We start from the raw sequence: 27,194 nt of genomic DNA on the forward strand, positions 1-27,194 counted from the left end.
GGTCAGGACTAGGCCTACGCACTCTAGCCGGTGAACCACAGGGGCGCCCGAACAGCACGTTGGCTTGATCTCTGCCGCCATCTAGCAGACAGACGTATGTCTGCATGTAGTTCTAACTACGTCATCACGTCGGCTTTATGTTGACGTGGCGTGAGCCATGGCTAACGAGAGTTCGAGCGGCTAGTAGGTAGCTAAAGGTACGGTAAGCCGGCGGAAGAATGGAGATAATTAGCTAAAGACGACCTACTGTGACGACTCTTTACAGGTAAACGCAAACAGAGTGTGTTTAGGTCCGTTTAAACGAATGAAGGTTCAGAGGCGGTCTCGGCTGTCTCAGTTTTCTCATCTTAAAACGAGCTGGGTGCGTTTCTACCTCACCTACATAGGCTAGCTTTAGCTCTATGCGGGAACTCAGTACTAGTCGTCTACCTAACCTTTACTCTAACCCTTACTCTGCCACCTCAACATCTGATGGCCTTTTTTTGTATTTAGGCGTGTGAAAGTAGGGCTGTTGTGTTGTGTGGATCGAGCCAGTGAGATTGTCAGCCATCACTGTTTTTCTTTCTTCCGTGCAGCTGATATAAGAAAACATCAGACCCCCTGTACCCCCTCCCTATCTGCCCCCCTACTGAGAGCATCAGAGTAACGTGGGCTGACATCTGATGGTCAGGGTTAGTTTGTATAGTTGTGGTCTGGTTATCTCCGTATTCAACGTGGCTGAGCTATTCATGTAAATGATGTGTGGAAACCCGACGCTAGGTAGGATCGGGATTATTTGATAATTCACCATGTTAATATTCTCTGATGGTATAGTATTGTGGTCTTTGTCATTGATGTCTTTGCATGCATATCTGACCAGGAGATGTTCTATAGAGGTTCTAGAGTGGTTATACAACAGTTACACAACCTAAACTTATCAGGATGTTCTGTACCAAAGGACACTGCCCGCTGTCTTATCGATGTTCATATTAGCAAAGAGGCAGCCTGCAGATAGACACACAAGAATCTAAGGTATGATTAGGCCTAAAAAAAGAATCAAAGTTACCAAAGGTCTTGAAATAGAATAGGAATTCAGCCCACAACAGGTTTAAGATGAGTGCTCTTTTTCGAGCAGAACCCGGGGGTAGACCTCAAGTTTAATCGTCTCCCGAGGCGGTTTGCTACGTGTCATGTAAGGAGACAAGCACATGGCTCCCATGCCTAATTTTAACTTCAGACGTTAACTTCAAACCATGTAACTCGTGCACCTCCCCAGGTAGAGTGAGGACAACATGGCCAGCCGGGGCCAGCACTATGGCTTCCAGGCCGCCACAACGTCGCAGCCTGCCAACGGAGGCCACGCCTACCTGTTTGGGAACAACGGCTCAGAGAATGACCTGTCGGAGGACGACGGCGAGATCTTCGAGCTGCGGTCGCGAGGCCGGGACCGCCTGCGGAGGAGCGCGTCCCGGGAGAGGATGGACGACATCATCTACCTGGCCCGGGACGTCCAGGAAGGGGACACTTTGAACAGCCTCGCCCTGCATTACCACTGCTCGGTATGTCTATCCTCCCTCCATTCTTTACATATTAACTCAATCCCAGCACACGGACTGAACCTGTTCCATCTAACCTTTAACATGGCCATCAACCAGGAACACATTGAAACCTATAATGTAAACCACAACCGATCAGGATTCATTCATTCCAGAGGTTGGTTGGGCGGCATGTGACTTAGGAGGTAGAGCGGGTTGGCTTGTGACCGGAAGGTTGCTGGTTCGATCCCTGAGCAAGAAGCCTCACCCTAACTGCCACGACAAGCTGGCTGTCGCCTTGCGGGGCTGACACCGCCGTCTGTGTGCGAATGAATGGCTGAATGTGAACTGTCGAGCGCTTTGAGGGGCCTCTGGTTAGAAAAGTGCTGTATAAATGCGGTCCATTCGGTTGACAGACATCCCCTCTGTGTGTGTGTGTGATTCCCAGGTGGCGGACCTCAAGCGGGCCAACAACCTCCTCACGGAGCAGGACTTCTTCGCCCTGCGTTCGGTGAAGATCCCCGTGCGGCGCTTCAGCGTGCTCACCGAGAACCACAATGGCGGCGCCGCCGCCCTAAAACCCTCGTCCTCGCCGTCGACCACCTGGAGCCTGTCCCAGATCTCCCCCGGCACGTCCTCGGTGCCCACCGAATGCTCGACGGACTCGTCTTCGTCGGCCGACAGCGTGGAGGGCTTCCTCCTAGAGAAGGACAAGGACATCGAGCGGCTGGTGATGTCGACGGGGCCGTCGTCGCGCAGCAGCCTGAACGAGGTGGTTTCCTCGCTCACACAGCTGGAGGAGCCGCTGCTGGGGGGGACCGAGTACAAGCCGGCCCTGAGGAAGGACCCGTACTATGGGGCCGATTGGGGCATGCGCTGGTGGACGGCGGTGGCTATCATGCTGGTGGTGGGCATCGTCACGCCCGTCTTTTACCTGCTGTACTACGAGGTGTTGGTGAAGGCCGACGTCAGCCATCACGGCGCCGCCGCCGCCAACGCCGCCGCCGCTCCTCAGGGGAACGAGGTGGAACTCTCCCCGCCTGAGGACAGACACGCAGGGGCCGCACCGGGAGACGGTGTGGGGAACGGCGCCATGGGAGACCCCAAAGGGCCCGGGGAAGGGGACATGAACCATCGCAGCGATGGAAGGCAAGCCAAGACATGATGTAGAGAATATAATGGAGGAGTGCAGACTGCAGGACGGACCTCGGCTGCTTTTAAGACAAACGCAGGGCGGGTACGGTCACATTAGGGAACAGAATCTTTTTGATTCCATTGACTGTCACTTTTTTTTTTTAACAACCCAGATGGACCCAATGGGATCTTTCTCTAATTGCCATTAAAACATGATTATTTAACACTATTGTCGGGTGGGTGGGACCAGGGGGTTTCCATTATGTTCTAACATATCCAGACTAATTTATTTGGAAGATGGAGAAAAAGCTGTCTTACACTATCAGTATTGAAAATATCAATTTAATTATTTCATCGTCGGGATACTTGTTTGTAGATCTTCAAAAGGCATGGTGAAACAAGGAAAATGCACAGTACTCCTGCAATCACTTCAAGTAATACCTTTTGGTAAGAGACTTTATCATAGAAGCCTTTATTCCTGATCTTGTAAATATTTTGAGTGAAATAGACAGTATGTGCCTTTTTAACCAGTGGCTCTGTAAACAGGCTGGAAAATAAATACATCTATTTTGAATAAATTAATGAGCAGGCTGAAATAAAATGAGTAAATTCATGTTTTTTTTCACAACCGCAGTTTCACAGCAACATTCCAAGGATTAATATGTACTGATTTGGTAACAGCCATTGAGAGTAATTTGTAAACAATGTGAGGTAAGAGAACACAGTTTGAACACAACACTGACTAATTCTTCTTCTGGTCGCTGAGGAATCGTCTCAGTAGGTGGCCTCTCCATCGTCGCCGTCATCATTGTCCTCCTCCCCATTGTCAAAGTAGCTATCAATGTAATCGTTCTCCTGTAGAGTGAAACAAGGTCAGGGACCGCTTCATACCATTCTGATCATCTCGGCAAGAAAAGCTCAAAAGACCAGCTGCTCATTCTCACCTCCTCCACTTCCTCCTCTTCCAATTCCTCCTCCAGATCCTCCTCCTCTTCTCCCTCCGCTGTTTTCTTGGTCTTGGGCTTCTCGTCGTCCGATTTCTCTTCCTCTGCGCCATCATTCTTTTCCAGTTCCTGAAGTAAATCACGAACATGAGCACTTAACATGTTTGCTATTCATGCATAAAGCCTGATTACTTGCACAATCAGACAAGTATGAATGGTTGGAGGATGTACCGTGTAAACTAAGACATTTTAGCGTTCCACAACCGTAATGTTATTTGTGAGGTTAAAATAGATACTTGCTTCTAATTTATTCAGCACATCCTTTGCGTCTTTGGCTGAAGGCTTCTTTATGCCTGTTGGAGAGAATACACAACGTCAAGTCTTAACTCCACCTCGGATTGACGTAACAAATAATAACAAACGAAAAATACCTGCTGGTTTGGTTGTGCGAGTCCGTTTGACTTGGGGCCTCAGTTCTTTCGGGTAGAGGTTCCAGTCTGGAAAATCCCACAACATTCTTTATAAAACAAAGTATTTCTCATGTCATTTTTAATCGTGCTAGAGTAAAACGTACCTGGCGTCCATTCTTCATCGTTAAGCTGTTTCTGCTTGTTGTATCTCTCCTTGTATCGCTCTACATCTAGTGGACAGATAAAAGCAGATTGTGCTCAGTTGCATCTTCACAAATTTCACATCAATCCTCATAAAGTTAATTATCAAAAGCACCAAGCAAACAGGCTGAGATTTCCCAGTTTTCAATTAACTCAATTAACTTCCTTGATGCATTAAATGAATCCTGGTTCAGTTGTAAAACAATGCATTTGTGGTACTCTTTAATTGCAATTTTTAATGCATGAAAAGCCCAAATTGCGTATGAATATGAGAAAAAAAACGACCCATGTCACCAAACAAATTGTCCACCACAAAAGGGATCCATTAAGACTGTCCTCTATAAACCCTTGACTCTCTCCATCGATAGATATGGCCCTAATTAAATGCTTCAGTTCCGAGTGCTGCATTACCTCACCGCCTGGCAGAAACCTCACTCTTTTCTTGCCACATCACTTCCCAAAAGGATCCGAGACTTCTAATGCACTGCCCCCTCCCTCCCTCTGTCTCTGACACTCCTCACCTGCTTTAGCAGCTAGTGGTTTGATGTTGTGCGGTAGTCTCTGCATTGTGCATCTCATCTCCTGCTTGAGGGCCAGCATGTACGCCTCTCCCTCATCATCCCTCAGTGGGACCGGTTTCGACTCAGTGTTCTGACGTTGGAAGGGGAGCGTGTAAAACAATGAGGCCAAAGCTATCAAAAACATTATCGTTATATTTTCTGAGATTATGCAATGCAATGCATTCGTGAGTCATTTATTTCATTAACATGTTTTTAGAACGATAGGGCTAGTGTAAATTCAGTTAATCATTGTTAATGGGCGTGTCTTAGTGTAGATAAGTGGGCCCCTAGGAGGCTTATCTCTCTGAGGGGAGGTTTTTTTTTTTTTGCACATTCACGATTCCTTTCAAGGCCTCAGCTGACACGTTACACTAAACTGTTCAACATATCGGATTACTGTGGGGAATGGTGAAATTAATATCTTTTCTGTATAAAAACACAATGGCCCATACTTTATTGTCATTTACAGGTAGCCTACATAATTGCAGCCGGTCTAGTTTGTAGTGTCAGTGTTTAGTACTTACTGGAAACAGTGGTCTTGGTCCCACCATGGCCTCGGGCATGCTGCCTCGTGTGATGCCCAACGCCTCAACGTTAAACGAGAAGGCAGCCACACCACGACCTCTCCCTCCCATGATGGCTCCGACAGTCTGTCCACGAGTACACCCAGCGTGTTTTACTTCTACCCCTAAACAAACACAAAACAAACACGCACACACACGACAGTGTTTACATTCAGAGTCGGCGAACTGTTCAACCAGATCTTTCTATTTAAGATGTAAAAACAGTTAAAAAGAATACCAAGGAACTGTTAGACAGGGAGAACACTGATGCTGCCTAGCTCGATTGACGAAGTTGAGAATGCCCTAGGTCAGCAGTTTGACACGTCCCCATGTGCTCCGTGACTGCATACTCTTTATACCCGCATGCTCGCTAGGCCCGCTCTGCATTTCTACCGATAAGAAGATCTGGTCTTGGTTTATTCTATATATCATACAAATACCAACTGGAGCGGTTGGATTTAGCACTATTTGATCGAGACTACCATCCACACAACCGCAATGAGCTCTCAGGTGTGGCTTTAAACACAAACGCCTCCGATTTGGTTGGCAGACCGCCCATACGTTTCCAGCCAATCACGGTAGGGTTCATGCTTACGTCAGACGCGTGACCGTCCAATGACATATGCGCTTATTTCCCCCGGGGTGTTTCCTCCTCGGCCCCGCCTGCCTGCCAAGATATCGAGATGTAAGTGTGTGTGGTACGCGAACCAAGCAGCGGTGTGGATATTTTGCGACTAAATCGCCTCCAAAAGGCAAACGTTTCCATGCCCCTTGACGAGTGCATGAGTCGGGATGTCTGCCAACGATTGGTATGCTCACAAATCGCTCGGAGATGGCATGTACTGGATCCAGGAGAGGTTCTACGAGTCTGAAAACCGTGCAAATATCTGGCTGCTGCGCGGCTCGCACCAGGACGTGGTGATAGACACGGGGCTGGGCTTGAAGAGCTTACCTGACTACATCACCTCCAAGGGGCTCCTAGGGGCCGACCCGCAGAGGAAGAACCCGCTGCTAGCCATCGCCACCCACGCCCACTTCGACCATTCCGGGGGCCTACATCAGTTCCAACAAGTGGGCGTCCACAGTGCCGAGGTCGAAGCCCTGGTCAACGGAGACAACTTCGAGACGGCCACCTGGCTCAGTGACAGGGAGATAGTCCAGGCGCCTTTTCCGGGATGGAGGGCAAGGCACTACAAGGTGCATGCGGTGCAGCCTACACACATCCTGCAGGAGGGTAGGTATCGTCCAGCGTTGGGCTCGCCTGTCAGTAGGATGAGAATTGTCCCACCGTTTATATACTAACGCAACGAGAGAACGTCCAATACGGTGCGCCCCCTGCATAGACTGCGTCCACACTGCAAACCCCATCCAATGCATGCTTCTCCCCAAAGCCTTGGGATATCGACAGACTAGATGAGTTGACATTGTGCAGAATAGCGCTACGCAAACATTGGCGGATGTACTGCTAACTGCTGCGATCACAATCAGTCACACATGCACCGCCTCTGCATATATTAACCTCCGGTGTTCGCTATTTATGGAGGAATCTGTGTGATCAGTGTGTCTCTGTGTACATGGGTGTGTACATGTGTGTGCCCAGATTGGGCAACAGCCTGTGTACCGGCTGCCAAGCCCATAGTTTGTGCCATGGGATTGGCAAAGTTACTGAAATTTTACTTTTTGTAACCAGTATATTTTTCAGTACATTTGTTATTCATAGTGTGGCATGAAATTCTTTATTTTTCAGTTTTTGGAAGACTTTGATTTTTGACTGTCAAGATCTGGTCATCAAATGGTCTTGGCCCAACAGTGGAGATAATTCACCCACTCAATTTCAAACTAAGATATATTTTTTTAATCTACACAGAACCCATCTCAACTAAGTCACCTCATACGACTGAGCCTTTGCCATCTCCATCATTAGATGAAGCACTTTTCTGCTTGGGCCAAACTAACCCCTTCCGGACTCCTTTTGCTATTCTTACCGGCAGTCATTTCTGCAGTGGGTCAATATCCAGCTCTCTGTTGTGCTGTGTCAGAGTTGCTGCTGCAGTGCAGCTGGAATATCTTATTGCCCGGTGTGTTCATTTCAACCAAATACTCCCGTACTGTATGTGTCATCTCCGTCCTCTGCCGTACGATCCTGTCCCGATCGCTTCCGGAAGAGAGATGGGTTTTGGTCAAGCTTGAAAGTGATAGGTTAACATGTAGACTGAAGAGATGATGTCATTCTGGTGAAGTTATGTTATATGTGGTATTCACACTACAGCACGGGGCAAGGTTGGGTGGTTTCTCGAGGACTTTGTGTGTAAAAAGTATGTAGTATGACATCAGCCGTTATTCATGACACACACACACACACACACACACACACACACACACACACACACACACACACACACACACACACACACACACACACACACACACACACACACACACACACACACACACACACACACACACACACACAAAGAGCCAACCGGGGCTTCTGCAGGACTTCTGAAATGCATACCTCTCCTCCCCATCCTTCTCGTGTGTCCGCCCCCCCCTCCCTCCCCTCCCAGGCGACGTCATCAACCTGGGCGACCGGCAGTTGACGGTGCTGCACATGCCGGGCCACTCGCGGGGCAGCATCTGCCTGCACGACGGCGACCACAAGCTGCTGTTCAGCGGGGACGTGGTCTACGACGGCGCCATGATCGACTGGCTGCCCTACAGCCGCGTCAGCGACTACATCAGCAGCTGCGAGCGCATCGTGGGCCTCGTGGACAGCGAGCAGGTGGGCACCACCAACCCCACGACGGATTCACTGTTCTCCTTAGTTTGTCTGGTTCGAGTCGCACACGCTCAGCTGCGTTTCACCGAATTGTGTGTGTGTGGAAGAGGAGAGAACAGGGTGGGAGCTCTGAGGGCAGTGTGGGGTGGTGTATTTGACTCGCACAATATGGCCTGTTTTTGAATGAAACTAGTCTAGTTCAATCCCAACTCTCGCTAGGAATACTGACATCGTACACATCTCCTCTCCCCAACCCTAACCCTACACTGACAACGTCCTCATCTCCTCTCCCCAACCCTAACACTATATTGAAAACGTTATCTCCTCTCCCCAAACTTAACCCTAACCCTAAACTGATGTCGCCCTCTCCTTTACCTTCTCCTTTCAGTTGCACCTTTACCTGTTTCCCCTCTCTGCTGTGCTCTTTCTGTCTAGGAAATGAAATGCTGGAGACTTCAGTAACAATTGGTCCAAATAATACAACCAGAAAAAATAACATAATCACAATGCTAATAAAGTTGATCAGGATCAACCTTGGATTAATATTTAGAATATTGTCATTACCTCATTGTGCCTTAAGAATAGATAAAGAGGTAAAAGTTATGGGTTGCGAAGCGAGTATAATAACTGCAGTAATAGGTGCAGAACGGTGTACGGTGGACAAGCGTACGCACTTATTGTGTGTTCTACGTCCTGTCTCTTAATGTACTCACTTATTTTATGTTATACGTCCTGTCTCTTAATGTACTCACTTATTTTATGTTATACGTCCTGTCACTTAATGTGGTCACTTATTGTGTGTTCTACGTCCTGTCTCAATGTACGCACTTATTGTGTGTTCTACGTCCTGTCTCTTAATGTACTCACTTATTGTGTGTTCTACGTCCTGTCTCAATGTACTCACTTATTTTATGTTATACGTCCTGTCACTTAATGTACTCACTTATTGTATGTTATACGTGCTGTCACTTAATGTACTCACTTCACTACTCACTTATCCTAGCCATCTTTGTTGTATCTGGGGAATGGGTTAACCTAGCGATTGTTAGCTTTGGATAAAAGCGTCTGCTAAATGTACACACTCCCACTACCCCCCCCGCCCAGGTGGACCAGGTCCTCCCGGGTCACTACAACACCTTCGGCGCCAAGCGGCTCCACCGCATCGCCACGTCCTACATCAGCCGGGCCGGGACCTGCCCCGCCAAGTTCTCCACCTTCGCCTGGAGGACTCTGGCCGGGGTGGCGCTGAGGGCCTCCAACCCCCGCAGCGCCTGCTAGCCGGAACCCAGGGATGGATCCCCCCCGACGGGCAGCACACCCAACGCAGGGAACACGAGATGTTTGAGTGTTTTATAATCTCATCCATGAAGACGCACGGGCCGGGGAGGGGGGGGAAGCCCCCCCGGTCATTATATCTAGACCTCGGTGTATCGTTATGTTTACCTGTATAATCTGAAATAGTTACGATCGTTGCCAAAAACCTTGATACGGTTAAGCTCTGATCGGTTACATGGATCGTTTCATTAGCACTATATGGATCATACACAATATTTATAGGGAGTGTAATTTATTGGTTGAATGTGGTAAGATGTATGCTTGTTGTTTTTTTAGATATACTTTTAGGTGTTGATTGACATTGCACATTTATGGTACAACTCGGCATTACACACACAGGGAACTCCGGGCACTGCTGAGGTTTATCTTCCAGGAGACGATATGGCCATAGTATTCCTCTATGCATATTCCACTGCTCAGTGAAGACTAGGTGACAACTACCTCCTACGTTTGTACTAGTGCTTTGTACTGTTGGCTTGGAAGCAGGAACTAAACGTAAAGCCTCTATTGTGTGCGTGTGTGCGCGCTTGCCTACACACACACAACACAGGGTATCTGATGAACAGTCAGGATTCATTTAGCTTTTTCTATTTGAGCCAAGCATGCATCTCTAACTGAATGTCATACCGAGTGTCTCACCCAATCAGGAAGCTGAGAGTAACACAATCACAGAGAACACGATCGTTTTCTAAAGTCTGCTGAAGCCAGAAGGGGGGCACCTAGTAGCAGACTTGCACAGACAGTGACTTGCTCCTTTCTCCCCCCCCCCCCCCACACTCCCTGCAGAAAAATGTCCTCTGTTGCAATACTGAATGGCTCATATTTTCAAGTTTACCAAGGCATTGGCCCTGTATCTAGTGAGTGGAATATTACCGTGAACGACCGTAGTAACAGTAGAAAGCAGTAGTAGACGTGATGTAAAAACAGAAAAGGCAAGACGTAAACGGATAAAGTATTTATTCTTATTAATATTATTAACATGTCATGTTATTAACGTGTTTGCTCTCTGGGAATGCGTGCCAGCAGAGCACACCGAAACAAACACTGTAGCCAGATGACATTCAATGTCATACTGAAACAAGAAATCTGTTATAATACAAATGATAAGTCATAGGATGTTAGAGCTCCATTGTTGACCGAACCAACACCTGAGGTTGATTTCTAACAGTCGAGGGTTTGAGATGACTTAAGGGTTTAAGGTACAGTAATACAAATGCTGACGCATTTGAGAGGTTGAACAGGCTCATTTAAGATAGTCTCCTGGATAGGTTAATGTACATAAATTCAGAACTAATAAAAAAAAAGGAAGATTTGTAGATTTTGACATTGATTTCCACGGACATTGAATCGTAACGAAATGGTCTAACTAAAAGTTACACAATCCCCACAATCACTTTCCTCACCATTACAAAGATAACCTAGACAAGAGTTGTAAATGTAGTGAATAGTGACCATAATATCTTCATGTTTTACAATGGATCAAATGCAAGAGTTCTTCCAATTAAATACTGCAGGGACTGCTTTATTACGGCTTTTACTGCTTAATAAAATACCACCATACTTTCACAAGACCAACGATTTAGTATGGCTTATTGTGTCTCGTTCATTACACATCACTTTTGTGTATGTCTTAATTTTTTTGTGATTGGAGGAATGCATATAAACAGTACCTCTTATCAGGTGTACCTCTTATCAGTACACCTAATAAGGACAATTCTATCTAGACGAGCACTGTAACCACCATTCCAATTCTTTTTCATTCCAAACTGAAATCATATTAAAAAGGAGCACTGTGTAAGATTATTCATTGCTTATTCATAGCTGCTCACCAGGGCAGACCCTTTTAAACTTAATAAATTCCTCCTTTTACCATCCCTATGAGCATGGCTAAACCACTGTGGCAATTGGACATTTATTTTCATTATGAATACAACATGCATATTTTGGTTATCAAGCTTTTGCAGATGAGTCTAAATCTTACACAGTGGCCCTTTAGCTTATAGCTTACACCAACTGCAATCGTTCAGAACACTTTGAAAGAGCACAACTCTTCGAAGCAAATCATGCAGGACACTGCTTGGGTTTCATGAGAGCGAGGAGATATGGTCACTTCAGTAGATTACGGGCACTGAAGTAGTTATCACAGTAAGTACAAGCAAGCTACAAACACACCCTTACTACAGTTAGGCCTTCCCTGACACATTTAGACACACAATCACAAACCATTTACTGAATTTATTTTTTCAAATTGATTCATGCTCACTTCTGCTCGGGCTACTCACCCTGCAGACAGGGTTGTTGGGGGGGATGTCAACGAGGAACATACAGGGTGAGGGTACTGGTAGTGTATCAATAGTACACATCTCTTTTAAAGGTGACAGACCATACCACCACGTGTGAGTGTGATTAGCCGTTACATGCCGTTTTAAATATCGGTATCTTCTGACATCACTAGTGGGCGTGTCCACCTCGACGGATGACGGATAGATGAGCATGGTTTGCTACAGTCCACTGGGTATGCTGGCAGACTGATCTATCCAGCACACATCTAGGTGGACACGCCCACTTGTGATGTCAGAAGAGGCAGATTTTCAAAAACGGCTTGTAACGTCAAATCCCACCTGGTCGTATAATATGTCACCCTTAAAACCACTTCCCAGTTGTGTGCATGTGTGTCTTGCAAGGGGCAGGCAGATGAAAACCAATTCAACCAGAGGAGAAACACTGATACTAATATGGGAACCACAGGCCGTTGCACCCGTATGGCTAGCCATGTTGTGGTTTTACTAAACGTGGTTGATTGCATTTATCACTATTGTTGTCAACATGCGGGTTCTCAAAATGTAGCAATCATTATTTATTTTTTACGTTTGTGGCATCCAGGTAGAGGAGATTGTCACCTGTTCCTATTCCAGTTGGCACCAGGACCGACCTGGGCGATTGGCATCAGGTCCACTAGGGGGGGTTGAGGCAGCTTGTAAGACTCAGGACGAGGCTGTGCCCTCGGGCAGAACGCCCTGAGCTCAGTTCACATATGTTAGGTTTCATTTGATTTCATCACAACGCAGCGTCGGCGACTCCACGTTAATCCAGTTAAGTCAGGAGTGGCTGGCGGCTGCCGTCGTGTCCCAGTCAAAGTCACACCTGGCTCTGGAGCCAGTTGCGCGGGTCCAGACGGGCCCTGAGGTTCCTGAGGCTGCGGCGGGCTGGGGACGGCCTGGAGAAGGCGTCCTTCGCCTCCGAGGACTCGGGGCTGTGCCGGCCCTCGCTGGAGCTGTTGCTGGAGGTGGAGCTGGAGCAGGAGAGGGCGGGCTGGGCGGCGCGCGGGGAGCGGGACGAGGAGGACACCGTCAGCGGGGCGAGCAGCGAGGCGGGAGGCGCGGGGTGGCACGAGCACTGGAAGTCCCCGCCCCCTCCGTAGCGCCTGCCGCGCAGGGTGCTCAGCTTGGCGTCCAGCGACAGCGTGCGCGGCCGGGAGCGCGAGGAGGGCGAGGGCGAGGAGAGCAGCCCGTAGCTCAGCGGGGCGTCGGCCCAGCCGCCGTGGCGCGAGCAGGGGCTGGCGCTGCTGGGGCTGTCGCTGTCCGACGTCAGGCTGGCGTCCGAGGAGAGCAGGCCCGGCCGGGGGTGGTGCCGGGGGCTGCCGGGGCTGCCGGGGCTGCGGGGCGAGCGGTGGGGGGCGCGGGGGCTGGGGGCCGACAGGCGGGAGAGGCGGGGGCGGCCGGGGCCACGGGGGGAGCCGTTCTCCTCGCCCTCCTCCTCGAACAGGGACATCCAGGTGGGGGAGGTGCCCAGCTGGCTGCGCAGCTCCAGCTCCTGCATGCGGCGGGCCAGGAGGTCCGACACGGCGGTGCCCAGGCCGTCCGACGCCTCAATAACTAAGGAGGGGGGGGGGGGGGGGAGCAGGGGACACGGCCGTCAGCACGCTGCGATACCGGACCGTCGATCCGATGATGACACGTCTAATAATCGGACGACGTGTCTTCTAACCCCTCCTTTCCTTCCGCTCCCCGCGGATGTGTTTTGTATTTGTTGAAATGTTAGTATTTGCGACAAACAAACTCATGCCAGCTCTATGATTGGAGGGATGTTTAAACCAACCCCGGTCCCGTTTAGAGGAGCTCTGCCTCTGCGTCTCTGCGTTCTACGTGTATACGTCACCTGTCGTTGTAATAGGAGGAGAGGAGAGCGCGAATCTCGGCGGACACAGCGTTATCCTGCAGGAGAAGGCCCTCGCACGAGGGGGCGGAGAGAGGGGCTGCAGCGGAGCGGTGCAGAGGTGGAGCAGAGGTGGAGCAGAGAGGTGGAGCAGGGGGGGGGAGGGAGGATGAGGGATGGGGGCCGGTGTTTTTGGATGTCGTGGATGAAACGAGGTTAGTATGGTCGGGGCGTGAGATGGGAAGCAGAAAATTGGTTTTTGAATAGGGTCCAACGTATTATGGATGAATAATGATATGAAATGAAATGGTTAATGTGAAATAAAATGATGAAAGGTTTAGTTTTGTGAATGAAAGACCAAAAGAGGGGAGCAAACGATGGAAATAAGGAAAAGGTTTAACCAAAGAGAAGGCGGGAGTGAAGGATGTTTAGGACACACACACAATAAAGAGGGAAAGAGAATCACAGAGAGAGAGACAGACAGGGAGAGTCAGTGTGTCAGAGACGTTCAGGCTACAGTACAGAGAGGTAAAGGTAAAGCAGAGCGAAGGAACATTTTGGTGAAAGTATGTCATGCACATCCCTACAGTTAAGTTAAAACTACAACACCATGCTGTGCAAGCAAAGAAGGAATGAACCTTTGGTTTATATTTTGGCTGCTGTCTAATTCACCTTTTTCTTCTTACCATTCCTTTTCATATGGTAAACATTTGACCAAAAAAATATATTCAGACCTTTCAGAGCTGGATGAACCCGTGCCTTACCCATTTCATGGTACAGGGAGCCCTGTTTTGGGGTAACTGTGGAGGGCTTCCTGGGTGACGGAAGTTCGATTTTCATCAGGTCGTCACAGCACTGCTTCCATTGGCCTGGGGGGGGGGAGATATCAGTCACTATAACAGCCACCGAGCCTGTGGTCTGAGGTTTGCATGTTAACCATCAGAACATCTGGCTTGTTTAAACAAACGGACAAGCCTATCTGGACGAAAACAGTCACCACCAACCCGATCATTTACATACGGAATCGTATTAAAAGGAGCAGTGTGTAAGATTACCACTACATCACCACGCATGGCCTGTGACAGGGAGATATCGTTCACTGTACAAGCCACCATTCCAAAACGAACTATCATTTTGGTTGGCCAAATATTAATAATCCTCATCCTCATTTCGTCCAAACAATCTCTGCAGCTGCAGAGCCTGCCTACATGCATACTGTAATAGTGTACAAGCATCATTCACGTGAATTTCTAAAAGAGGAATATCGTGTATGGTATTAATAATAAATGTTATTTATAACGCACTTTGGATCAAACAATGATCTCAAAGTGCTACTTTGCACAAGGCCTACATTCAACACCTCCATCATTATCAGTGTATTGATGCCTGGCAGGTGTCTTAATCCCTGACCCCCGTGGCGGTGATGTGTGGGGCTCACTCATGTCGTAGAAGTGCTGCCAGAAGGCCTCCATCCAGCGGTGGGTGTCCTCCCGGCTGTCGGTGGTCAGAGTGTGTGTGACCTCCTCTCCTCCGTACTGGTTTGTGATGCACACACTCTGGGCCTTGCTCTGGGGGTCCTTCTCCGAGGCCCGTATTCTGGTTTCCTATAAAACACCACGTATAGAAACACGGATAATGTAAAGGGTATGAACTCAGATCAGCATGTAGGGGTTAACACTGTTGTACCAATTTTTTTTCTTTTACGTTATTTTGACACTAACATTGTCATTTTTGATACAACACTTCACTAATTAAATTCTTATCTAAAAGGGGCTTTAATATGTTCTCTACTGAAGTGACGATCTCTTCACTCTCACTGCCACGACAGTTCCGTGTACTTCCGAATAAAGCCGCAGTCTTAAAAACCGCCACTAGGTGCCAGTGATGATCAACCAATTCACTCATGGGTCGGACTCGTCCCGTCGTCTCATTTCATTCTGACTGGCTCCCGTTGGAAAGCCCAGAGCCGCTGACGAGCAAAAGGTCACACAAACTTGATATACTCTCATCTGATCTGGTCTGACAGCGGCTGACCCCGCTGTCATCGCAGCTCAGATCAGGAGGGGTCAGAAGTTAACCCGAGTGAGTCACAGCCGAATCAACGAGGAAACCCCAAAGTGATCGGTGTGGTCACAGGAGACCCCACGAGAGATGAGGCGCTGATGAAGTGCCAGTCTGGCTTGTACGGTGAATTGGCACACTGACTGTCCAGAAGGGGGTGAGCCGTACACTGGCCTGAATAGTATAGCACGGGGGCCCCTTACCCCTTAATAAGAAGGGAAATGTTCAGTGATTTCCAGATTTTAACCTGCCAACGTTTTTTTAATATTCTATCTTTCTCTTATATTTTGAACTATATATATATATTCTTTGAAATGATACTACTTCATGCTCTAGCGGTGGCAGTGTTTCTCTCTCTCTCCCACCTTGTTGATGACAATGGTGAACGCCGGCTCCACGCTGGACTCCAGGTCTTCCTGTCGCTGGTAGCAGAAGAGATTTGTTCCTTTGAGGACACCGTACACCGTGGTCCAGCTCTGAGGGTCACCTCCTAGCTGCTGTGTGTGAGTGAGTGAGTGAGTGAGTGAGTGAGTGAGTGAGTGAGTGAGTGAGTGAGTGAGTGAGTGAGTGAGTGAGTGAGTGAGTGAGTGAGTGAGTGAGTGAGTGAGTGAGTGAGTGAGTGAGTGAGTGAGTGAGTGAGTGAGTGAGAGAGAGAGAGAGAGAGAGAGAGAGATTAACAAAGGGAAGTGGAACATGAGATTAAGAAAAAAAAAAAAAATCTGTTTGCTAGAGAGGGATAATTTAGGGATTTTAAAATTATTCAATTGATCTTCAGTGTGTATTGGCCAATCTGATTTGTCTTGAAAAGATTGCGATCCAGCCTACGCATAGCATGCACACAAACTCACACCCAGACACAAGAACTCCTTCTAATTCAAGAGCAGCATATTCTTTAATGACATAGAAAAGATATATTAGAAATAAAATAAAACTGAAACCTATTTTTTTACATACTTCCATAGTGTGTTGTAATGCAAGCTGCAGTGATTATTGCATTGTTCATAGAAATTCATATTTGTGAGAAAAGCTTTTTTCTAATAAAATATTAGATAAGTTAATTCATCTGTTGATGTCTTTAATGACCATCACAAATATTTTTTACAGATATTTTGTTTTTGCATCGATAATCGTTTTAGAGTCTAATCGTGTCTCTCTCTCTCTCTCTCTCTCTCTCTCTCTCTCTCTCTCTCTCTCTCTCTCTCACCTTGACTTTTAAGCAGCCGCTCATCATCTGTTGTGTCATGCAGTGTGGTTGGGCAGCTAGGCGACAGCACGCACTGCCATACAGAGGCAGCCAATAGGAACACTCCTCTGTGTGGAGGAAGTGAGGGAGAGAGAGAGAGAATGGGGGAGAGAGGGAGAGGAACGGAGGAGGGAACGAGTGGGGGAGAGAGGGAGAGCCAGAGAAGGCGACAAGTCAGGGAAAAACAACAGGTTGAATAATTAAACATGCCATTTGACATTTTAATGAAAGGGCAAGTTACACAAATATTTTCGGCCCACGCACACACACACACATACACAGACTCTCACACACAGAAATCCCTGTGAAATCGAATACCTCCCCTTCACACACACACACACACACACACACACACACACACACACACACACACACACACACACACACACACACACACACACACACACACACACACACACACACACACACACACACAGTTAGAGAGTAAAAAGGCTGTCAGCTCGCAGGAATGAAGTGAAGAGGAGCAGCCATGAAACTTTACTGCAGCGAGAAGAGGCCATGAATAAAACAGGAAGGCCTGTCATTGTGAGGGCTCCTGCCCCCTGCTTATCAGCAGCCATCATAACAGTTTTACACAGCGCCTTTATTAACGTGACCTTCATTAACGTGACCTTGACAAAAGCTGGCTGTCAGACGACACAAGAGCTGGGCAGCAAGGGGGGGGGGAGATAGAGGGAGAGGGAGAGAGAGACCTAGTGGTCTTCAGAATATTTATATTTCCCCCTGTGGACCAGACGCCCACTGTGCCTCGTTGCTGCCACCCAGCATCGAACTATGCCCTGGGTCTATATACAGCAGTGGAGGCTTCTCCAGTGAGGTGAGGGAGGAAGATCCTCCTTAACATTGTTGAGAATAAAAAAATGTAGATTGCCCAGACTACTGTAATGAATTAATGCCCTTAAATATGACTACTTTAGGATCCCTGGCTGGTGAGCAGTGTTGCCAGATTGGGCAGATTTCCCACCCAATTGGACTACTTCAAACCACGTTAGGCTGGAAAAATTATCATTGGGCGGGAAATCTGCCCAAGCTGGCAACACTGTCGATAATAAACCCGCTCTGCATTGCCGCTCAGTCTAGAGACGCATGCAAAGCAAGTGAAATCATCTGAACTATAGCGAGATTCTAACATTTGCAAATAAAGTGTACAATGGAAACTTTGGAAACAAAGGACATTGTTCAAGTTTTATTAGACAAAGCATTCCATTCATTGAGTTACAGTGCTAAGTTAGCGACCAAAGAAGAAGGTAGACCACTTCCAAAAATCGAGATCACCAAAAGTAATGGCAACGTCAGTGTTGTGAGTGCTACATGGTCTGCTAGGTACTCATGGCTTACTGGTAGCATTACTAGCAATCGACTGTATTGCTGGCCCTCCCTGTTTGCTAATGAATAACGGCAATCTCCAACGTGGGCTGTTCATGGCTTCACTGATGTGAAAAATCTTGATAGTGCAACCAAACGCCTCGACAAGTGTCAAGATCACGTTGGCGCTGCTATCCCACTTTCCTTGCTAGGCACCATGCCTATAGATCAGGTTGTTTGAAATAATGTTCTTGTTGTTTTACTAGTTTGTTACTCTGACCGTTCTGTTTGATATTGTGGAAAGGGTGAATGATTCAGAGCACGATGCATTTTAAATGGCATGACTTCTGGACTTCAGTCTTTTCTTAAAACAATTGTAACTGAAAATAAACATAGCTAAATAACAACCAATAACTTCAGTCATTGAGGGCAAAAATAGGCCCAGATTTTTTTTTTAATCTTTACAAATCAAGAGTAGGCCTGATTTGACTAATGGGCTTTGCATCCATTCCTTCTGCCCTTGTAGTCCATTTCAGAGACATGTTGACCACCAGCTTTAAAATTACAGTGATGCCACTGGTGGCTTTGTATCTATTTTATTCACATAACTATCCCTCCCTACTATTTGGTAGTTCACCAAAACACCCTGAATCAACTTGAGTCTCACAATCTTATGCCACAATACACCAACAGTGCAAGCAGGCCAATGGCAACCAAGTGCGCAGTCCTTCCTTCCTCACTTTAAAAACCACCAGCCGCCACTGACATACAGTATAAGCCATATGTATAATGGATGTACAGAATGAGAAGAAATATGTGTGTTGAGGCGCCCACTCACCGTTGCCTGAAATGCTGAGGTCATGGGTGCGGAAGCTGTCCTGGATGTGGGACAGAGACAGGGTGGTGTGGGCCAGGAGATGGTACTTGGGTCCTCTGTCGACACAACACACACACACACACACACACACACACACACACACACACACACACACACACACACACACACACACACACACACACACACACACACACACACACACACACACACACACAAGAGCAGGTAGCCACAGATTAGGATTGTGTTAGAGTGTTTGTGTACAGACATCTACTAAGCGCCTTTTGAACCCTATTTGACTCCACTAATCTAAGGCTACCATGTACCATGTAATTACTACAACACTGGTACCATTGTACACACACACGCACACAGTGTAGCCATAGGATTCAGGTATACACACACACACACCCACACCCACACCCACACACACACACAGGGTTTATAGGACTCACGGCACGGAGGGGACGGGCAGGAGCAGCGGGGACCCGTTGCCTACGGGGTTTCCCGCGCCGGGCTCCAGGGACGCCCGCAGCTTCTTGCCGGCCGAGCGGCCGAGCGAGGAGCTCAGCTTGCTGGCCAGCTTCCTGGGCGTGCTGCCGGCCGAGTAGTCGTCCTCCGAGCAGCAGCTGTAGAGCTCCACGCGCAGCTCGAAGCCCGGCGCCGCGTCCTTACTGGAGGAGGGGGCGAGCGAGAGGCCGCGTCAGGGTCCAGGCGTTTGGATAGCGCTGAGCTCGCTTCATACAGTGTGAACAGGCTAGTAGCGCTAAATGCTAGTAACGATGTGGCTACTAGCATGTAAAGAATAATACATACATAATATAGTAGTGCTGGTAGTGCTACATGATAGTAGCACATGTTAAGCTAAATGCACAAGCTACACATTGGTTCCACTCAGGTTGTTTTGTAAATGTTAATCTATTAAAAAAAAAAAAATCTATAAATGTGACTTGACTGCACTTCGTGCCCAGACACGGAGATGACTCACAAGACGATGGTGTTGTCGAAGCAGATGTCGGTGAGCGTGCGGTCCACCATCACCATGTCCGTGTCGAAGATCTCCCCGCCCAGCTGGAGTAGGCAGAAGACGGCACAGCGGTGGAGCTCTGGAAAACACCGGGAAAGAGGAGAATAACCGGGAGGATTTAGGGTGGGTGACCGGGAGACAATGGGGAAGACATGAAGTCCAGCGTAGGAAATCGTGTTTGTTCTGTTAAATAAAGTTGACACACACACACACACACACACACACACACACACACACACACAGGAGGGGGGGGAGGGGGGTGTCTGAAAGAGTTTATTACCCCCCTCGGGCAAACAACAACAACAACAACAATGACCAAAAGGACCCTGGCAGCATTAATGCTGTGTTCAGAGAAACAGGGTTGGGTGAGGAGATGATTCAGTGTTTATCAGCTTTGCATGCTGATAACATCTAGAATTATAATTAAAATGTTTTTATTCTGGCCTCAGGGTGTCTTACGATGTTTAAATGCTTCAAACAGGTCTTAAATGTGATTAAGATGTCCACATTACACTACTGCGTTCTGTTGCCTGCAGGGACTTCACACTCGCACGCTAATATCCGTTTCACTCTTGATTTAAGGTCGCAGTTCCCAGTTTCCACCTCTCGCTTCCTTATCGACCTTGAAATTAAGAACCTTTATTTGGTAATATTTCAAAAAGTTTTTTAAGACGTTTGACGCATGCTTGCTTCATGCTAGCGTAATGCTAGCATGAAGCTAGCCTCGTGCTAGCTTCATGCTAGCCTCGTGCCAGCATCATGCTAGCCTCGGGCTAGCTTTGTCTCTGCTGCTCCCCTGGGCTCGACGCCACCGCACCTGCATCCCGCCCCTCTAACGACCTTGACGATCGGCCTCGTTAAGCCTCATTAAAAGCCTCGCACCTGTCTCCAGAGTTATGAAACGCACAGGTTGTGCGGATTAATTCCATTAAGGTCGTCAGGAGATGGAGGGCAATCCAGATAAGAGTGGGGGGAGGGAAAGAGAGAGAGAGAGAGAGAGGATATAAGGAAAGAGAGAGAGAGGGATGGTAAAGAGAGACAGAGGACATGAGGAAAGAGAGAGAGAGGGTTGGGTAGAGAGAGACAGAAGCTGTGTTCGAAATCGTTCCATATTCACTCACTCACTACTCCCTATATAGTGTTCATGATATAGTGCACTATATAGGGAACGAACAAACGAGAATTCGGACACTACGCTGAACATTTCTAAACGTCATTTGCGTCAGTAAATGCGCCGGGTATTTGTGTGACGCAGACAGATGCGTCCACATCATGCAAACAAACCGGGCACTCACGAGGAAAGCTGGAGGTTGTATTGATGTTAAATGTTACATTTCCTTTATCAAGTTTTTTTAAATAAATTTTGAATGTTACATTTTCTATGTTAAATCCCAAATAAATTGTTGACATTTCTAAAAGTAAGCCGGAGACTCCATCATTAAATGTATTCGTTTTCATGGTTCTTCAGCTTCTTCTCGTCCTCCGGAAAAACACGACCGCATTGCATTGTGGTATACGGGAGTAACATGTTGGGAACATCGTATGTACACTCAAATTTTGGGTATTTTTAGTGCACTATATAGTGCATGAAATTAACCACTGAGAATTCGAACACCACTACAAAATGGCGAGCACCTTATATCGTGCACTATATCCGTGATAGGGAACGATTTCAAACACAGCTAGAGGATATGAGGAAAGAGAGACAGGGATGGGTACACTTCCCTCTGCAGATAGGAGCAGAGGGATCTCTATTAACGACGGTGGCAGATGAACCTGCATTAACCTCAGTATGAGTGGGTTCGCCTCGATGAATAGTCATAAAGATAACGATCTGGGTGCTTCAGGGAGAGGCACCAACACTGAAGTGGTTTTTGCTAAGGAGAATGGAATTACAGCCAAAAACAAGATAATAGAAAGGTTCGAATGGAGCTTCCAATAGAAAACAGCAACCACAGAAAAAGCAGCCATTTCCAAAAAAACTACAGAAAAATAAAACAGAAGTTCCCAGATTAATTCCTGGCGGACCAAACAATAGATCTCACTTGTTTCTCACCAATATCCTGTCCTATAAACTATGACCCAGTTCAGGACCAGAGTCGAGCGCGAAAGCGATACAAAACTAGGTGTCCCAAAAGCAAGGATCTATGCCAGACGTTTACTCCGAGATGTTACTATACAAGGAAACGCTTAGTTCAGCTCCCATGCTGCACCTGGGTGTAGGAACAGCATATGGTCCACTAGTATAGTCCACAGTCTGTGTATGTGTACCAAATCATGATTTCATCCGGTTTGATATCAATTCGAGTAAATTATTTAAGTATATGATTTTTGAAGTATATGATTTTTATTTCACAGATCTATAATAACATTAGGATGATGACGATTTTTGTAATAATCTCATTGGGAATGGCCACAGAATGCCCAGGCCGCCTCGCGTTGCATTTACACTAACTGCACTTGACATCTCGAAATCATTCATTTCACACTTCATCCCCATGGCCTCATATGTGAATAATTGATAGGCCCACACACACACACACACACACACACACACACACACACACACACACACACACACACACACACACACACACACACACACACACACACACACACACACACACACACACACACACACACACACACACACACACACACACAGGCTCCGTACCTCCTTTGTTCTTAAAGTATTCTGTGTCCTTCCACATGAGCGGGATGCGAAGATCTGAAAACACAAAAGAGACAGGATGGTTAAAGATGATATGCACTCTGCAAAATAAACAGAGTTGAGCCCTTTGACAGTTATGATAGTACAAAATAAATCAACGTAATAGCACATTTAAAAAGTGTATCGTAATACAGAATAAAATGAATTATTCAAAAACACAATGAAGGGGAGTGTGTTGACATGCGTGTGTAAGTGCACGTGCATGCGTTTGTGCGCGTGCACGTGTTTGCGTTTGCGCACGTGTTTACAAGCGTCCATGTTTATAAATGCGTGCATCCGTTTTGCGTGTGTGCATGTGTTTTTGCATGCGTGCACGTTTATGCAATGCGTGCATGTTCATAAATGCGTGCATGTGTTTGCATGTGTGGGACTCACCCGAGATGGCCACCTTCCCTTTGCAGGGCAGCCGGTCCTCAATGGCCCCGGCGTCCGAGGCGCGGCGCGGGGCCCGCTGCATCACCTGCGCCTCCTTCATGCGCTGGAGCTCCGACATGTAGGCCATGATCCGCGTGCTGCACGTCTGCAGGCTCTTGGCCGCCTCCAGCGCCTGGTCCCGCTGGGAGCACGCCGCCAGCAGCTTGCAGGCCCCGTCGCGCATCCGGATCTCATGGTCGATCTTCCTCTGGATGTCGCTGTCCTGTAACAGAGGAGGAGGATGGAGGGAGAGATATAGAGGGAGGGAGAGATATAGAGGGAGGGAGAGATATAGAGGAGAGGGATAGATATAGAGGGAGAGAGAGATGTAGAGGGAGGGAGAGATGTAGAGGAGAGGGAGAGATATAGAGGAGAGGGAGAGATATAGAGGAGAGGGAGAGATATAGAGGGAGAGAGAGATGTAGAGGGAGAGAGAGGTATAGAGGGAGAGAGAGATATAGAGGGAGGGAGAGATATAGAGGGAGAGAGAGATATAGAGGGAGGGAGAGATATAGAGGGAGGGAGAGATATAGAGGGAGGGAGATGTAGAGGGAGAGAGAGATATAGAGGAGAGGGAGAGATATAGAGGGAGAGAGAGGGAGAGATATAGAGGGAGAGAGAGTGAGAGGGAGAGGGAGAAGGGAGAGGGAGAGGGAGAGAGACGTTGAGAGAGGGTAATACAGTCATGTAAATAGAGTCAGGGTTCATGAATAAGGGTCGTCCGATTCCCCGGAGCCAGTAAACAGTGAAGCTGGGACAGTGAAACTTTCATCTCACTGTCCTGCTCGGCCAAAAAAAAAAAAAAAAGGGGGCTATTGATAAAAAAAAGTACATATTTGCATAAAAATGAATTCCTCCTGTGTTCATTATTTGGCACCCTCGCACCCTCGCAAGTGCCAATGACGGATTGTGGCTGTCATTTTTTTTTGCAACGCAAGTCTTTGGTTTTCCAAACTGAGGATTCCAACTTTCAAGGGACTGGAACAATTGTCCTGGGGCCAGTGGATGTGAAACATTAAGAGAACCTGAGCAAGGAAGAATGATTACATGGGTGTGAACAGGGAGGAGTAACATGTTACCCCCTATCTGAGCTTGTATCTATACTTGACAAAGAGAGACGTTCATTAGTAGCAGTAGACTAAGAAAGGGAGTCACAGCTGCGATGTTTGAATGGACAAACTGCGGATGAGGATTATTATTATCTGGCCCACCAAAAAGCCAAGAAGCGGAATGTAGTGATGGGGTTTTATTGACATAATGGCAGTGTGTGGGAAGGGCGTTTGACCCGAAGAGAATGTGTGAAGTCTACTGGGAAGTGCCGGCTTCATGAGGCTACATTAGCAGGGTGTGTCCCTGAAAGTGTCTGTGTTCAATGGTGTGGTGTGGGCGTGTGAGTGCGTGTTCATACACACACGGTCCTCAGGGCGGAAGAGGGAACATGAACTTACGGCCTCCCCATTACTAGAAGACACAAATACTGAATAATTTATCTTCACCCGATGAACACGCACACACACGAACCCAAACAGACACACCCTGACAGCGCATCTCAGGGGAGATAATGACGATTTAAGAGGTCAAACACTGTACAGACACCAAATATGTATTCATGGCCACACGCACACACAAAAGCAAATATGCATGCACACACACTTCACAACAGAGGACCCTCCCTTTCAATGTGCTATGTATTTGAAAAAACAACATTTACTCTACTGAATTCAAGATGGCTTATCTAGGCCAAGTCAACCTTTATTTTGGTGACTAAATAAAGCACTATTATGCACCTCACGTGCACACACACACACACACACACACACACACACACACACACACACACACACACACACACACACACACACACACACACACACACACACACACACACACACACACACACACACACACACACACACACACACTTAAGCTAACATTATCTTTAGACAAGCTAATAATATATAAATTCATAAATCTATTACATAGGAGGGAAAAAGAAGTGGAGAGAACTGGAGTGTGCCTTTTGAGACTGAACTGCCAAATAAACATTTTGGGCAATAAGGACATTCCGGTATGAATTGAAAATAATAATATGGTGATCCTGTGTTCTGTGCACCCTGTGCTTTTACACACACACACACACACACACACACAAATGCACTGGCACACCGCATGGCGGCAGAAGCAAACCTGACTCTGATAACAAATGACCAGTCTAACTTTGGCCCCAGCCTCATCAATCTCTCCTCGTGATAAATATACCACCTTATGGCTCTCGTTTATTACCTCTCTCTCCCTCTCCTTCTCCCTCTACCACTGCCTCAACCCTCTCCCTCTCCGTCTCACACAAACCGTCGAAATGTGAGATAAATTGTGTGTCATGAATATTTTATACCACTGAACATAGCATTTTATTTCTTCCCCTGCCGGCTCCCCTTCCTTTAAACCCCTCCGTCGTACTGCAGCATTCCCCCCTTTTAATTAATTTCTTTACTACCACTGAATCATTTATTTATTTCCCCTCTCCGCCACACACACACACACACACACACACACACACACACACACACACACACACACACACACACACACACACACACACACACACACACACACACACACACAGGGTTAGGTCACCTTCTTCTGGACAACACACCTCGGACTAGAGGCGTTGCACTTGAAAAGTTTCCAAAGTACTTCAACGCAAAAAACAAACGAGCAGCCAGACATTTTTCTTGGCACACTAAACAGCTGTTTACCCCAAAGGAAAATGGAATGCAGAACAAACAGTCGGGCAAACTGATTGCAAATGGGTCACCGCTCGACGACAATCCATGGACACAGGGACCAGGGATGGGAGCATGAGCATGATGTGTTTAGTCACATGGTGGTGGTTTGATTGGCTGCAGTTGCTCTTTACCGTAGCTCTTTAAAAAAGGCTCAGGAAGAACTCTTGTGAGGGGCCGCAGGGGCTGACTCGCCGACTGCTTGACATTCAACACATTCAGAAGCGCCAGGCGACAGAGACGTGACATGGAAGTGAGTTTGTAGTGAGCGAGATAGTGTCCAGCCCGTAGCCATGTCACAGACGGAGAGACAGTGGAGCGGGGAAAGGAGAAAATGGCCTTTTTCCTTCAATTAGATCCGGACATTGACTGCTGAACTGTTCCACTACACTAATGAATGCAAACACAGCAGATAACGGTGTTATTCCCAAACAAATACTGGTTTCCATCCCTAATCTCCTAGGATTAACCTGTAAACCTGTAGACCTAAATTATTAAATAGTTCACAGTCATTAAAAACGTTTAAATATCCGGTTAAAGACTGAGGAGGCGAGAAATGGAGCCCACACAAAGAAAAGACACACACATACACACCATCCTTCCATGCAGAGGTCCTGTATTTATAGCAGACGATTTATAGCAGAGAAGATTTATGGCGGCCTTCTCCTGCACGGTGAGTTCGGGTCCACTCAGACTAAAGCAGCTGACTCTGGATCGCTGACACTAGATGCACCATTCTGTCTGTGTCTGTGTTTCTGTGTGTGTGTGTCTGTCTGTTTCGTGAATGCAAAGAGGGGAAACAGCCTCAAATCAAAATGCTTGATAGGTTTGGGGATAAGGCAACGAGCGAGGGAACACTGTAGATGACACAAAATAAAACCAATTTGCTCACTTTATCTCCATCACACACACATGCAAAACCACCAAACCCCACATGTATGCAAACACCACACCCCATCTCTCTTGCTCACACACACACACACACACACACACACACACACACACACACACACACACACACACACACACACACACACACACACACACACACACACACACACACACACACACACACACACTAAACCCTGCAGACCGCCAGACCAGTGGACCATGCCAGTGTGACTGCCAGTGCCAGCCACGGCGACAGATGAAGATGAGGGCAGCCAGGCGACAGACAGA

The 27,194-nt window shown here is 47.4% G+C and overlaps 4 protein-coding genes across 13 annotated transcripts in view; 2 read left to right on the forward strand and 2 right to left on the reverse strand.

The window, feature by feature from the left end:
• The first annotated feature begins 111 nt into the window (after positions 1-111).
• lysmd3 (LysM, putative peptidoglycan-binding, domain containing 3) lies at positions 112-3,249 on the forward strand. Of its 5 annotated transcripts, none has more exons than XM_060054327.1 (4): positions 115-265; positions 576-671; positions 1,256-1,538; positions 1,963-3,249. In XM_060054327.1, the coding sequence occupies exons 3-4, from the start codon at positions 1,272-1,274 to the stop codon at positions 2,677-2,679; spliced, it is 984 nt and encodes a 327-aa protein (XP_059910310.1). In that variant the 5' UTR covers positions 115-265; positions 576-671; positions 1,256-1,271; the 3' UTR covers positions 2,680-3,249. The 5 variants fall into 5 exon arrangements, with proteins under 5 accessions (XP_059910309.1, XP_059910310.1, XP_059910313.1 ...); XM_060054330.1 differs by having other exon boundaries at positions 576-665; XM_060054326.1 differs by lacking the exon at positions 576-671 and having other exon boundaries at positions 112-265.
• On the reverse strand, positions 3,111-6,417 carry polr3g (polymerase (RNA) III (DNA directed) polypeptide G). 2 transcript variants are annotated; one of them, XM_060054334.1, is made up of 8 exons: positions 6,279-6,417; positions 5,288-5,451; positions 4,725-4,854; positions 4,167-4,232; positions 4,024-4,089; positions 3,893-3,945; positions 3,593-3,721; positions 3,111-3,503 (listed from the first exon to the last, which is right to left on the reverse strand). In XM_060054334.1, exons 2-8 carry the CDS (start codon positions 5,396-5,398, stop codon positions 3,423-3,425), a joined length of 636 nt encoding a protein of 211 aa, XP_059910317.1. In that variant the 5' UTR covers positions 5,399-5,451; positions 6,279-6,417; the 3' UTR covers positions 3,111-3,422. The 2 variants fall into 2 exon arrangements, with proteins under 2 accessions (XP_059910317.1, XP_059910316.1); XM_060054333.1 differs by lacking the exon at positions 6,279-6,417 and adding an exon at positions 5,565-5,858.
• On the forward strand, positions 5,960-11,011 carry mblac2 (metallo-beta-lactamase domain containing 2). Its single transcript, XM_060054332.1, has 3 exons — positions 5,960-6,560; positions 7,894-8,108; positions 9,210-11,011. Exons 1-3 carry the CDS (start codon positions 6,119-6,121, stop codon positions 9,381-9,383), a joined length of 831 nt encoding a protein of 276 aa, XP_059910315.1. The 5' UTR covers positions 5,960-6,118; the 3' UTR covers positions 9,384-11,011.
• rtkna (rhotekin a) overlaps positions 10,381-27,194 on the reverse strand; it is a 57,243-nt gene continuing 40,429 nt past the window's right edge. For 3 of the 5 annotated variants that reach the window (XM_060054320.1, XM_060054323.1, XM_060054324.1), the window contains exons 2-11: positions 23,194-23,455; positions 22,762-22,815; positions 20,049-20,166; positions 19,516-19,734; positions 19,064-19,158; positions 16,861-16,967; positions 16,022-16,153; positions 15,034-15,199; positions 14,360-14,464; positions 10,381-13,315 (exon numbers count right to left, since the gene is read on the reverse strand). In XM_060054320.1, the coding sequence (XP_059910303.1) occupies positions 12,579-13,315; positions 14,360-14,464; positions 15,034-15,199; positions 16,022-16,153; positions 16,861-16,967; positions 19,064-19,158; positions 19,516-19,734; positions 20,049-20,166; positions 22,762-22,815; positions 23,194-23,455 (1,995 nt within the window). In that variant the 3' untranslated portion in view covers positions 10,381-12,578. Of the gene's footprint in view, positions 13,316-13,594; positions 13,696-14,359; positions 14,465-15,033; positions 15,200-16,021; positions 16,154-16,860; positions 16,968-19,063; positions 19,159-19,515; positions 19,735-20,048; positions 20,167-22,761; positions 22,816-23,193; positions 23,456-27,194 lie in introns of those variants that run through there. The other 2 variants (XM_060054322.1, XM_060054325.1) reach the window with 2 other exon arrangements.

The sequence above is a fragment of the Gadus macrocephalus genome, chromosome 6, assembly GCF_031168955.1.
Source record: "Gadus macrocephalus chromosome 6, ASM3116895v1".
Taxonomy (NCBI): domain Eukaryota; kingdom Metazoa; phylum Chordata; class Actinopteri; order Gadiformes; family Gadidae; genus Gadus; species Gadus macrocephalus.

Bases quoted from the DNA above. Each gene is read 5' to 3' on its own strand.
- mblac2 (XM_060054332.1), top strand. From the start codon at position 6,119: ATGTCTGCCAACGATTGGTATGCTCACAAATCGCTCGGAGATGGCATG. The intron at 6,561-7,893 runs GTAGGTATCGTC...CTCCCCTCCCAG, and splicing joins TACACACATCCTGCAGGAGG to GCGACGTCATCAACCTGGGC. The intron at 8,109-9,209 runs GTGGGCACCACC...CCCCCCGCCCAG, and splicing joins GCCTCGTGGACAGCGAGCAG to GTGGACCAGGTCCTCCCGGG.
- lysmd3 (XM_060054326.1), top strand. From the start codon at position 1,272: ATGGCCAGCCGGGGCCAGCACTATGGCTTCCAGGCCGCCACAACGTCG. The intron at 1,539-1,962 runs GTATGTCTATCC...TGTGATTCCCAG, and splicing joins CCCTGCATTACCACTGCTCG to GTGGCGGACCTCAAGCGGGC.
- polr3g (XM_060054334.1), bottom strand. From the start codon at position 5,398: ATGGGAGGGAGAGGTCGTGGTGTGGCTGCCTTCTCGTTTAACGTTGAG. The intron at 4,233-4,724 runs GTGAGGAGTGTC...TCTGTCCACTAG, and splicing joins ACCACTAGCTGCTAAAGCAG to ATGTAGAGCGATACAAGGAG. The intron at 3,946-4,023 runs GTATTTTTCGTT...TCTCTCCAACAG, and splicing joins TCGCACAACCAAACCAGCAG to GCATAAAGAAGCCTTCAGCC.